Genomic DNA, 12389 nt, shown 5'->3' with positions numbered 1-12389 from the left:
TTCTCCTGTTTCTAATAGACAAGAGTCAGGTGAGGCCCCTTCTGTATCAACACAAGCAAATGGAGAGAACCCAACAGTCTCAGAATCTGCACCTAATGGTGGCGACCATAGGAGTCCACATGAGAACACATCACCACTGCAAGAACAAGGAGGTGCAACCACTCGGGGTTCACAAGTTACAACTAACACTGAGGAGTCATACGGGACAGGGAACAAACAGTCAACAACGAACACAGAGAATACCAATATACCCATTAGTGAGAAATCAACCACCACCACCACAACAACAACAACAACACTTCCTCCTGAACTCACAAACAACAAGAAGGGTGATGCAGACAGCAGCAGCAGTATCAGCAGTTCTGTGTGGGTGCGTGTACCACTACTGATTGTGGTTACACTGGCCTGTATTCTTGTGTGCTGATTGTAGTGATGTGGTGTGACTCAGGTCATCCTTTGTTTTCTTCTTTTTTGCATGAATCCCTACAGTCTATCTAATCTTTTACCTGTTGGGATTCTCTTTTTTGTTTCTTAATGTTAATGTGTTTTGTGTGTGTTTTTGTTCTCTGTGTGTTTATCCTATAATTATTATTATTGCTACTCCATTGTGTGTGTGTGTGTTCTTGGAGACTCTCTGTGTCCACCTGGGCTTGCACTGTGATGATGATGAACTGCTTTTTGCAGTGAGAGGAAAAGGAAATAATAATAACAGATGCATTTGTATCTATAATTGCTTGTATACACACATATAGAATTACATCCATAGTTGGTGTATATTTTTGTGTTTACTTGGATAAATTGGGCTAATGGTTAATATCTTTTTTGTTTGCTTGTGTTTTACTGGTTCGCTGAGCCTTTTTTGAGATATTTGTGAGTGTGGGTGTTTTTTTGTTTTTACTCTTACTGAGGTTATTGGCCTGTATTGCATTCTTTAACTGGTGTGTTTTTCCTTTGTGATGTGAGTTTCCATAGTGGTAATTGATTTTTGTGTGTCCTAACGTGTTTGATACTTCATTTTATTTTCTTTTTTTTGCTCTTCGGTTTTCTTGCTTTCTAGATCAGTGTTTTTACCCAATCCAAACTATTGTCTCTCTCTCATGATGATGATAATACGCCGTGTGATGTGTGTGTTGGCCGTTGTGCTGTGCTGCGCCTGCGGGTATACCATGACGGCTGCTGCTGCTGTTGATAATGACAGTCCCAGTGGCCGTGGTGTATCCCGTGGGGCTGTGGAGGTGTCGTGCGGGGCCGGCGGTGCGCTGCGTGTACGCCCCGCTGCTGAGAGCGAGTGGCTTACATGCGGTGCGGGCAGCCGTGTGTCTGCATGTGGGAAGTACGCAGACCTCTGCCGCAAGCGTACCGCAAGAGCAGCAAGAACAGAAACAAGGACAGCAATCATTGCTAATGAAGAAAACATTAAGCCGTACGCAGGTGAAGGTAATGCTGGAAGTCATTGGGAATGGGATGGTTTTCCTTTTCTTTCAGAAGACGACATCAAAGAGAAGGCCAATTGGGACAAGTGTAATAAGTCCGAAACACGTGAAGTTCCCGGAGTAAACTGTTCGATTTGGAAAGAATTTAGAAAGGAGACTTCCAGTCAACCAATCGCCATTGACAGTCAGGAACCACATACGCAACAACTACAGAGAGAAGAATCAGCCAAAGAAAAGGCGGGAGAGAGTGCATCTGGTACTGAAATCAGAGGTGGGGATACTACAGCCGGTGGGGTGCCACTCAAAGATCCTGTTTCGGAACAACATCCGCCAAGCAAAACTCAGGAGTCTACTGTAGCTATACAAGGTGTTCAAGACTCCTCGGATAACACAATGGAGAATACTACAGTAAGTGACTCTAATCCTGTCCCGCAATCTCCTTCATCTGCAAGTACGACAGCAATATCAAGCTCGGAAGGAACAAATACCACTACTCCGGCTAGCCCCGAGAACACTACCACAGAAGCACCAACCACTACTCAGCCGAGCACTAAGAACACTACCACAGAAGTATCAACCACCACTCCATCTACTGTACCCAACGCAGAGATGAGCAACAACATCGCCTCCACCTTGCAGAAAAAGGCTAATGTTGACAGCAGTGTCAGTTCTGTGTGGGTGCGTGTGCCACTACTGATTGTGGTTGTGTTGGTCTCCGCTACCCTGTACTGAACAGTGGGACTCATCTGAGGACAAATAATAATAATGGTTAATCTAACATTATCATAATTGCCTACATCCCCATGGGTGAATGAATGAATAATCTCTTTACCATATTTCTCTTTTAATTGGAATTTCTTTGCTTTTCTTTTGTGTGTGTGTTCTTTTTCTATTAATTCCATTACTTGCTTTCCTGTTGTGTGTGTTTGCAGAAAACTGGGCTGTTCTGTTCACTGACGGTATACATCTCTTTCTAGTACACACAGATGTGTGTGTGCAGTAATTTATTAAATATAAACTAGAGCCATGGGGTATTGTGTCTGTTTGGGTGTTTGGCTCTCTTTCTTATTTGGGTATTGTGTGGTGTTTTCTTTTTCTATTAAGGGATACATATTATTATCATTCAAGCGGAATATTCCTTTTTCTTGCTTTACTGTGCAGTTGCTGATTCTCTCTCTCTATCCCACTGTGAGTATTTGTGTCCTGCATCCACTCACTATGTGTGTCCCTTTCTCTCTTCCTTTTTCTTTCTTTCTTTCTTTTCCACACTCCCTGTGTAGATCTGTGAACTCAAGTGACAAGAAAGACAACAAGAAGAAGAGTGACGATGGCCGTTATGATGATGCGCCGTGTGATGTGTGTGTTGGCCGTTGTGCTGTGCTCTTTGGTTGTGAGTGGAGCCACAGAGGCTGTCGATGGTGAAAATGAAATCAGTGAAGAACTGAAAACCATTACTGATTTAGCAGGAAGAGCCGTTGAGTTTGTAAAGGCAAGGAATGTGACGAAGGAGGAGACTTTGAAATTGAAAGATCAATGCAATGCAGCTGCAGAACAAGCCACATACTTAACCAGTAAAGCCAAAGAGTTTGTCGCGGAAATTAATGAGTTGGTTGCAAAAGCGGAGACTGACGTATCCGATCTGGAGGTTGAGAGGCTGAAAGGTGTTAAACTTCTCGAGAACCTGAGGTGGGTCGTAGCCAATGCACGAGATACCGCAGTGCTAACTAAAGGAACAAAAATGCCAATGATTGAAATGGGAGAGAATGCTCGTAATCTATTATATGAATTTAAGAGATTACATGAGAACCTTAAAAAAACCACTGAGAACAAAGACCCAGCAGTTCCACAAGATGAACGCAAGAACAAAACACTCAAGCAGCTTCACGAAAAGGTAGAGGCCGCATTCCCTTATACCGATGACAAGAGTCTGCACCATTTCCTCTTTGCTGGTATCGATGCCGCAGATGAAGCACAGAAGGCGGCACTAAACGCTGAAACTATTGTGAAGCGTGCGCAAGAAGCTGATAACCTTTTGCAGGATGCCTTGGGGAGACTTAGTACTGCAGTTACTGCTGCCAAGGAGAGAATTAAAGAAATAACACCACAAGAAAACCAAGGATCATCAAATAACACAGAGGATCAGAGTGCCCCTAGCGACTCCAATCCTACCCAGCAACCATCACCTGCAAGTACGACTGCTATAACAGGCTCAAAAGAAACCAATACTACTACTCCACCGAGCACTGAGAACACTACCCCAGAAGCACCAACCACCACTCCATCTCCTGTTGCTGTACCCGACACAGTGATCAGCAGCAACACTATTGCCTCCGCTGTACAGAACAAGGCTAATGCTGACAGAAGTGTCAGTCCTGTGTGGATGCGTACTGCAGCTCCGCTGTTGATTGTGGCTGTGTTGTTCTCCGTTACTGTGTACTGAACAGTGGGACTCATCTGAGGGTAAATAATAATAATGGTAAAACTAACATAATCATATTTGCTTATATCCCCCATGGGTGAATAAATTAATAATCTGTTTACCAGCTTTATCTTTTAATTCAAACTTCTTTTTTTTTCTTTTACTTTTATGTGTGTGTGTTCATTCTTCTAATAATTCCATTACTTGCTTTTCCCGTTGTGTGTTTGCAGAAAACTGGGCTGCTCTGCTCACTGACGGTATACATCTCTTGCTAGTACACACAGATGTGTGTGTGCAGTAATTTAATACATAAACTAGAGCCATGGGGTATTGTGTGTTCTTGGAGACTCACTGTGTGTGCCTGGCCCTGCACTGTGATGATGATAAAGTGTTTTTTGCAGTGAAACAAAAGAAATAATAATAGCAGATGAATTTGTATTTATAATTGCTTATATATACAAACACATATAGACTTGCACCCATAGTTGGTGTATTTCTATGTGTTTACTGTGTAAATTGGGCTAATGTTTAATATCTGTTTCTTTGTTTGTTTGCTTTGTTGTGCGTGGGTCATTGTGTGCTTTTGCCCTGCAAGGTTTTTGGTAATCTGTTTTATAAGAGCAAAGGAACAAATAGTAGTTAATACAATTTGTATTCTTATGTACTTGAACAGACCATCATACTCAGTGGTCTGTGAGTTATTTTTGTGCAGTTGGTTCTGTTCTTAATTTGTGTTTTTTTTTTGTTTTCTTTGCTGGGGCACTGTGTGCTTTTTCCTGCATAGTTGTGTGTTGGAGTGTTTTGTGCAGTGAGAAAAAATGATAAAAAATACATAAGTATATTTGTAATTGTGCTTGGTTCGACCAGAAGAGGCATTTTGACTTTATTGCTATGCCTGCTTCTGATGGTCGTTCTCTTAATTTTTTTCTTTTGGGGTTAATTGGGATTGTCTGTTTGTTTTTGGGTATTGTATGCGTTTTTACTTTTATTTGGGCACTATCTGAGTTATGGTTGCACCTTTTTTTCATATGTGTGCTTCTGCTGTAATTGTTGAGTGTTGTTTGATTTGTTGAGTGTCCTTATTTTCTTGTGTACATTGATTCACTTTGTTTCTGGTTTTTCTATCTGGTTTTCTGTAAGCGATTGAAGTAAGACTACTACAAGAAGTATTGTAATGATAATGATGATGCGCTACGTGCTGTGTGTCCTCGCTCTCCTGCTCTCATGTGCGTGTGTGCACGTCCTCGCTGAAGAAGTGCCTGCCGCCGATCTTTCCGACCAAGTCCCTGATACGGAGAGTGAGACAAAGATTCTTCTTCAAGGTACTCCTGTCAGTTGCTCTACTGAAGGTACTGGACCTTCTGTTGACGGTGAATCTTGTGCTGAGGCTGCTGCTGCTGGTGCTGGTGCTCAAGAGCATAACTCCAACGGTCAGAACAATCAATCTGCAAGTGGTCAACAGCAGGGTGCTGGAGGTAGTGGCCTATCTTCTCAGACGAGTGAACCGGGTCGTGTAGCTGAAGCCACTACTACTCAAAACGAGAGGAGGAATAAGTTACCAGGTGCAGAGGATGGTGCAGGAAGGAGTCAAGGAAGTCAACAGCAGCAAGAGAGCAGTCAAGATTCCATAGAAAGTAAAGAAGCAACTCCTGGGGTGACAGAGAACTCAAATCAAGAAGGTTCACCACAGCAACCTCAACAAACTGGTGATACATCCAATGACAGTAGCGCAGTCAACACCAGTGCAGCCAGTGGAGAAGGTACAGCTGCACAATCATCTCCTACTTCTGCATCTTCTCAAACTGATGGAACTGCGGATGGTGGTAATTCTNGCCGCCGATCTTTCCGACCAAGTCCCTGATACGGAGAGTGAGACAAAGATGCTTCTTCAAAGTCCTCCATGCCCTGCAGGTACCACTGATTCTTCTCGTAATTGTAATCCTTCTGCTGAGGTACCTGAACGTGCTGTTGATGGTGATCCTGAGTGCAATTCTGATGCTTCTGAACCTTCTGAAAGTCCTAAGCCATGTCCGAAAAAGACCGAAGCTCCTCCCAAAGTGCCTGAGGTACCAAAAGAGGTGGTTCCTGAGAAAAAAGTACCGGCTGCTCCTCCTAAAAAACCCGAAGTTCCTCCTGTTACTGTACCTGAGGCTCCAAAAGAAGTTGTTCCTGAGAAAACACCTCCTGTTGTTCCTCCCAAAAAACCTGAAGTTCCTCCTGCTAAAGTACCTGAAGCTGAGGTACGTGAAGTTCAAGGTCAAGATAGAGCTAGTGGTTCTTCTGGTCCTCGTGGTGAAGGTCTTGGAAATAGTGGTGCTTCTGCTGGTGATCCTGGTACTGGACATAATCCAGCATCTGCTGAACCTAGGGCAGATGCCACTGAGGCTGCTGATCCTGCGGGTGAGGTGCAAACTGAAGGGAACGGCAACAATGCAGGAGGTGGAAGTGCGGCTAGCCAAGGAAGTGGAGCACCACAAACTTCTTCTTCTTCTTCCAACAACACAACAACGGGGACTGCCGGAGCTGCTGATACTGAAACAACAGAGAGCGGCACTTCATCTGCAGAGAGTGAATCATTAAACAACCAAAATGAGGGAGGAAATACAGAAAACACCACCACCACCACAACTACACCCAGTAATGAGGAATCAACCACCACCACAACAACAACAACACTTCCTCCTGAGCCTGCAAACAACAAGAAGGGTGATGCAGACAGCAGCAGCAGTATCAGCAGTTCTGTGTGGGTGCGTGTACCACTACTGATTGTGGTTACACTGGCCTGTATTCTTGTGTGCTGATTGTGTGGTGGTGATGGTGTGACTCAGGTCATCCTTTGTTTTCTTTTTCTTTTCTTTTTTGCATGCATCCACACTACATTCTAACTAATCTTCCACCTATTGGGATTATCTTTTTTTTTGTTTTTTAATGTTTGTTTTGTGTGTTTTTGCTCTCTCTATGTTTATCCTATAATATTTATTATTATTGCTACTCCATTGTGTGTGTGTGTGTGTGTGTGTGTTCTTGGAGACTCTCTCTGTGTGTGCACCTTGGTTTGCACTGTAATAATAATGATGATGAACTGTTTTTTGCAGTGAAAAGAAAAGAAATAATAATAACAGATGAATTTATATTTATAATTGCTTGTATATACACATATAGACTTATACCCATAGTTGGTGTATATTTCTGTGTTTACTTGGTAAATTGGGCTAATAGTTAATATCTGTTTTTTTTTTGCTTGTGGTTTGCTTTTCCTCTATGTTTTGCCCTGTACCCTTTTGGTGATCTGTTTTCTGTAAAGAGGGAAAAAAAGAAAATATACATGTATAATTGCTTATGAATTCCAATATTATCATGGTTCATTGGTTTCTGTGTTTATCATGCCACTGCTCATGTTCTTAATTTCTTTTTCTTTTGTTTTGCTTGAAATTGTTTGTGATGCCCTTTTATGGGCTACTCTGTTATTTTTGCTGGTTGTGTTTTTTTTTTTGATTCTTTATCTTCTCGTTGTGTTTCCTTGTCTAATTATTACTATTATATTATAATTGTTTTTTTTTCTTTTCCTTTTTTCTTGTCGTTAGCAACGTGACGTAAAACAAACAAAATTAACTGTTGGTGTGATGTTGTTGTGTCGTGTGTTGTGTTTGCTGATGTTGCTGCTGAGTGTTGCGTCTCTCTGCGCCTCAGCGGAGACGCCTTCCCCTACTGAAGACAATCGTGGTAATTGCCCTGATGGTACTGACGATACTGCTCGTTGCTCTTCTCCTGCTGAACCTGCTGCTATTTCTGCTGCTGCTGCTAGTGCTGCCGCTTCTTGTACTGATGGTGGTGTTTCTACTGGATCTACTGGTGATACTTGTACTCCTGCAGCTCAAGGTCTACCTTCTGGATCTGGTGTTAGTGGTGGTGGGAAACCATCTACACAACCAAACACTGATCCAACAGGAAAAGAAGATGAAGGTCCTTCTGCTGGTGATCCCGCTACTCCTGATAGTGCACCAAATGTAAGAGCTGATGGAGAAGGTCGCCCTGGTGATCAAGATGAAAACAAAACTCCGGAGCTTCGAGATGGAACACGACCAGATAGTGGTCCTACTGCAGGTGAAGGTACAACTGAAATCAGCAGCAACAGTGAAGGAAGTGGAAGTGCACCATCACAGGCTCCACCTTCCTCCACCACTTCAGAAACAGCGAGTAACGGTGGTTCTAATGCTGCTACGACTGAGACTGATACAACTTCTGCAGAGAGTGAATCAACAAGGAACCAAAGTGAAGAAGGAGCAGGAAATACAGAAACAACCACTACCACCACAACAACAACAACACTTCCTCCTGAGACTAAAAACAACAAGAAGGGTGATGCAGACAGCAGCAGCAGTATCAGCAGTTCTGTGTGGGTGCGTGTACCACTACTGATTGTGGTTACACTGTCCTGTANGTGATGCAGACAGCAGCAGCAGTATCATCAGTTCTGTGTGGGTGCGTGTGCCACTACTGATTGTGGTTACACTGTCCTGTATTCTTGTGTGCTGATTGTAATGGTGTGGTGTGACTCAGGTCATCCTTTGTTTTCTTTTCTCTTTTTGCTTACATCCCTACAGTCTAACTAATCTTTCCACCTGTTGGGATTATCTTTTTCTTTTTGTTTCTTAATGTTAATGTGTTTTGTGTGTTTTTACTCTCTGTGTTTATCCTATAATTATTATTATTGCTACTCCATTGTGTGTGTGTGTGTTCTTGGAGACTCTCTCTATGTGTGTGTCTGTGGACTGCCACTGTGATAATGATGATGAACTGTTTTTTATAGTGGGAAAAAGAAATAATATCCGATGAATTTATATTTATAATTGCGTATATGTACACACACATATATATAGACTGATACCCATAGTTGTTGTGTATTTCTGTGTTTACTGTGTAAATTTGGGCTAATGATTAATATCTGTTTATTTGCTTGATGATTTTGCTGGGTGGTTCAGCCTTTTTTTGAAATATTTGTGAATGTGGGCTTTTTTTTTACTCTTACTGAGGTTATTGCGCTGTATTGCATTTTTTAACTGGTGTGTATTTCTCTTGTGATGTGAGTTGCCATAGTGGTAATTGATTGGTGTGTCCTAACATGTTTGATACTTCATTTATTTTCTTTTTTTTGCTCTTCTTGGTTGTCTTTCTTTCTAGATCAGTGTTTTTACGTGAAACAAACCCTTGTCTCTCTGACGATGATGATGGGCCGTGTGATGTTTGTGTTGGCCGTTGTGCTGTGCTGCGCCTGCGGGTATACCATGGCGGCTGCTGCTGCTGTTGATAATGACAGTCCCAATGGCCGTGGTGTATCCCGTGGGGCTGTGGAGGTGTCGTGCGGGGCCGGCGGTGCGCTGCGTGTACGCCCCGCTGCTGAGAGCGAGTGGCTTACATGCGGTTTGGGCAGCCGTGTGTCTGCATGTGGGAAGTACGCAGACCTCTGCCGCCAGCGTACCGCAAGAACAACAAGAACATCAACAACTACTACTGCTACTACTGTTAATGCTGGACAGCCAAAGGCGGTGATGGCTGAATCTGGTCGTTGGACATGGGAAGATTTTCTTGTGACAGCAATCCATGAGAATAAGTGTAGCAAGAATGACAGTAAGACTCGGATTCATGGTTTAAATTGTTCTGAGTGGCAAAAAAAAAGTGATTTTAAAAATATTAAGGCAAAGTCTCCATTCTCAGAACCAGCGAAAGAAATTAAAGATCTTTCCACTGAACCTATTCCTACTGCTCGCGTTGAGTCTGATGTAGATAGAATGAGTGGTCATGAGACAGAGAGTCCAGAACTTGAAGTAAATTCAGTTGCGGAAGTTGCTGCCAATGTCCATGATGCTGAAAGGCAAAACGCAGAAACAGGACCAACAACGTCAACAGTGCAAAGTGAAAATACGGAGTCTACTGCAGCACAACAAAGTAATCAAGGGACATCAAGCAACACATCTGTTAACGCTGTACCTGTCGATAATAATCCTTCCAAGCAGCAGTCTCCTCCAGCTGTTAATGTGACTGGCGTACCAGACTCACAAGAAACCTCTTCCAATAACGTGAGTACAGGTAACAGTACTACTGGCGCAGACATGGGTGTGAGTGCAAAGACGGAAACGGAAGAAAACACTTCCACTACTCCGGCTAACCCCGAGAACACTACCACTGAAGCACCAACCACCACTCCATCTCCATCTTCAGTACCCAACGCAGAGATCAGCAGCAACATTGCTTCCACAGTGCAGAAGAACAAGGCTATTGTTGACAGCAGTGTCAGTCCTGTGTGGATGCGCACTGCAGCACCGCTACTGATTGTGGCTGTGTTCTCCGTTACTGTGTGCTGAACGGGTGGGACTCACTTGAGGACAAATAATAATAATGGTTATACTAACATAATCATAATTGCATACATCCCCGTGGGTGAAATAAACTAATAATTTGTTTACCAGCATTCTTTTTTAATTCGAATGTCTTTTCTTTTTCTTTTGTGTGTGTGTGTTCTTTTTCTAATAATTCCATTATTTGCTTTTCCCGTTGTGTGTGTTTGCAGAAAACTGGGCTGTTCTGCTCACTGACGGTATACATCTCTTGCTAGTACACACAGATGTGTGTGGATGCAGTAATTTAATACATAAACTAGAGCCATGGGGTATTGTGTGTGTGTGTGTTTGGCTCTCTCTATTGTTTGGGTACTGTGGGATCTTTTTTTCTTTTCTATTAAGGGGTTCATATTATTATCATGCAAGAGGAATATTTCTTTTTCTTGCTTTACTGTGGTTGTTGCTGCTTCTCTCTTTTCCACTGTGAATATTTGTTGTACTGGTGTATGTTTGTTTCTATCTCATTTATTTCCTTGTTTCTCTTTCTTGTATCAGTTTATTGAAGTAAAACAACAACAATGACAAAGGCTGTAATGGCGAGGTGTTATCTGCTCTGTTTATTAACTCTTGCACTTTGTTGTGCTTGCGGATTGGTATGGGCTGAACCAATCAAGTACACTATGAATCAAAGCGGTATGTTGGTCGTTTGTTTTCCACCATCGGAGGCTGTTCTTCTTCCTGATGGAACTCCTGACTGTGTTGTCAAAGATCGTAAAATCGAAGAACCTGAAAGTACCTCTGACAAGGTAACACAACAAAGGGAACAACAGTTGAACGAAAACAAACCAGTAGGTGCTGAAACGGGGAGGGAATCACATCCGGATACACGTGAATCAACAAATGGAGAGAACAAAGACTCAAAAGGATCTAGTGCTAATGAAAGGAAAGAGATATCTGCTAATGCACCTCAGAGTTCACCTGAGACTTCTTCCAACACTTCACCCTCACAGGAAGCAACCGTTCATCAAACTACACAGGAATCCAAAGATACTCCCAATAAACAAGGTCCTGCAGCTACTAGTGGTGAACGTTCTAGTGAACCTTCTGGTGGAGATGCTGCTTCTCCCAATACATCCTCTACACCTGGTGATGGCAGCAGTAGTGCACCTGCACGTAACGGTCAACTAGACGGTGCAGCACCACAACCTTCTTCTCCTTCTCCAACCAATTCAGCCACAGAGAGTACCAGTGGATCTGATACTTCGAATACTGAGAACGGGACTTCGTCTACAGGGAGTGAGGCAACAAGTAACCAAAATGAGGGAGGAAATACAGATACCACCACCACCACCACAACAACAACAACACTTCCTCCTGAACTCACAAACAACAAGAAGGGTGATGCAGACAGCAGCAGCAGTATCAGCAGTTCTGTGTGGGTGCGTGTACCACTACTGATTGTGGTTACACTGTCCTGTATTCTTGTGTGCTGATTGTAATGGTGGTGGTGTGGTGTGACTCAGGTCATCCTTTGTTTTCTTTACTTTTTCTTGCTTGCATCCCTACAGTCTAACTAATCTTCCACCTGTTGGTAATTTTTTTGCTTTATTTTACTGTTTTTTGTTTGTTTTTATCCTATATATGGTACTCCATTGTGTGTATGTTTTTGGGATGTTGTGTGCTTTTCTTTCCACCAATGACAGCTTGCCTTGTGCAATGAGAGAAAACATATATAACAGATACACTTTGTTACATATATTATTAAGTTTACAACGTTTTACATTGATAGTAATTGTATTTGGCGTTTACTGTAGAACATGGGCTACCTGTTTTTTTTTTTTTTTGCTTGAGTTGCGTTTGTTTGGATTGTTTTGTCCAGAGAGGAAAAGTAAAAGCAAATATATATTATACATATAAATATATATATTAATAATTTCCTATACGTGACTATAGAAGGATGTACTTTTGTAGTACTGTATGTGCTGTGGCAGCTGATTCTGTTTTTTTTAATTTTTTTGCTTCTTTGATTTCAGGTTGGGGGTCCTCCGCAGTACAGTGGGATGTGTGCATTCTCTTTTTTCACTGGAGTCGTACTGATGATTGGTACTGTAAACATGGTTTTTTGTGTGGGACTATTTTCTCTTGTTGTTGTTACATTTTGTATTATTTCTCTGCTGCACTGTTGTAATCTCTCCTATT

At 42.4% G+C, this 12389-nt stretch overlaps 8 protein-coding genes across 8 annotated transcripts; all 8 read left to right on the top strand.

The window, feature by feature from the left end:
* Nucleotide 1: 1 nt before the first annotated feature.
* On the top strand, nucleotides 2–424 carry TM35_000571070 (uncharacterized protein; the record flags this gene model as incomplete). Its single annotated transcript, XM_029030846.1, has 1 exon — nucleotides 2–424. A coding segment is annotated over one exon (423 nt), but the record flags the coding sequence as incomplete, so codon positions are not given.
* Nucleotides 425–1097: 673 nt separating this feature from the next.
* On the top strand, nucleotides 1098–2165 carry TM35_000571060 (uncharacterized protein; the record flags this gene model as incomplete). Its single annotated transcript, XM_029030845.1, has 1 exon — nucleotides 1098–2165. The coding sequence occupies one exon, from the start codon at nucleotides 1098–1100 to the stop codon at nucleotides 2163–2165; it is 1068 nt and encodes a 355-aa protein (XP_028877844.1).
* A 595-nt stretch (nucleotides 2166–2760) lies between these two features.
* On the top strand, nucleotides 2761–3873 carry TM35_000571050 (uncharacterized protein; the record flags this gene model as incomplete). The annotated part of the gene is made up of 1 exon (XM_029030844.1): nucleotides 2761–3873. The coding sequence occupies one exon, from the start codon at nucleotides 2761–2763 to the stop codon at nucleotides 3871–3873; it is 1113 nt and encodes a 370-aa protein (XP_028877843.1).
* A 1153-nt stretch (nucleotides 3874–5026) lies between these two features.
* TM35_000571040 (uncharacterized protein) lies at nucleotides 5027–5713 on the top strand (the record flags this gene model as incomplete). Its single annotated transcript, XM_029030843.1, has 1 exon — nucleotides 5027–5713. The coding sequence occupies one exon, from the start codon at nucleotides 5027–5029 to the stop codon at nucleotides 5711–5713; it is 687 nt and encodes a 228-aa protein (XP_028877842.1).
* Nucleotides 5714–5732: 19 nt separating this feature from the next.
* On the top strand, nucleotides 5733–6653 carry TM35_000571030 (Titin; the record flags this gene model as incomplete). The annotated part of the gene is made up of 1 exon (XM_029030842.1): nucleotides 5733–6653. One exon carries the CDS (start codon nucleotides 5733–5735, stop codon nucleotides 6651–6653), a length of 921 nt encoding a protein of 306 aa, XP_028877841.1.
* An 852-nt stretch (nucleotides 6654–7505) lies between these two features.
* Nucleotides 7506–8297, top strand: TM35_000571020 (uncharacterized protein; the record flags this gene model as incomplete). The annotated part of the gene is made up of 1 exon (XM_029030841.1): nucleotides 7506–8297. The coding sequence occupies one exon, from the start codon at nucleotides 7506–7508 to the stop codon at nucleotides 8295–8297; it is 792 nt and encodes a 263-aa protein (XP_028877840.1).
* Nucleotides 8298–9074: 777 nt separating this feature from the next.
* On the top strand, nucleotides 9075–10214 carry TM35_000571010 (uncharacterized protein; the record flags this gene model as incomplete). Its single annotated transcript, XM_029030840.1, has 1 exon — nucleotides 9075–10214. The coding sequence occupies one exon, from the start codon at nucleotides 9075–9077 to the stop codon at nucleotides 10212–10214; it is 1140 nt and encodes a 379-aa protein (XP_028877839.1).
* A 554-nt stretch (nucleotides 10215–10768) lies between these two features.
* TM35_000571000 (uncharacterized protein) lies at nucleotides 10769–11683 on the top strand (the record flags this gene model as incomplete). Its single annotated transcript, XM_029030839.1, has 1 exon — nucleotides 10769–11683. One exon carries the CDS (start codon nucleotides 10769–10771, stop codon nucleotides 11681–11683), a length of 915 nt encoding a protein of 304 aa, XP_028877838.1.
* Between the last annotated feature and the right edge of the window lie 706 nt (nucleotides 11684–12389).

This window comes from Trypanosoma theileri (genome assembly GCF_002087225.1).
Source record: "Trypanosoma theileri isolate Edinburgh chromosome Unknown TM35_Tth_57_V1, whole genome shotgun sequence".
NCBI classification, from domain to species: domain Eukaryota; phylum Euglenozoa; class Kinetoplastea; order Trypanosomatida; family Trypanosomatidae; genus Trypanosoma; species Trypanosoma theileri.
The sequence above is the reverse complement of the archived record's forward strand: the minus strand, read 5'-3'. Positions and strand labels throughout refer to the sequence as shown.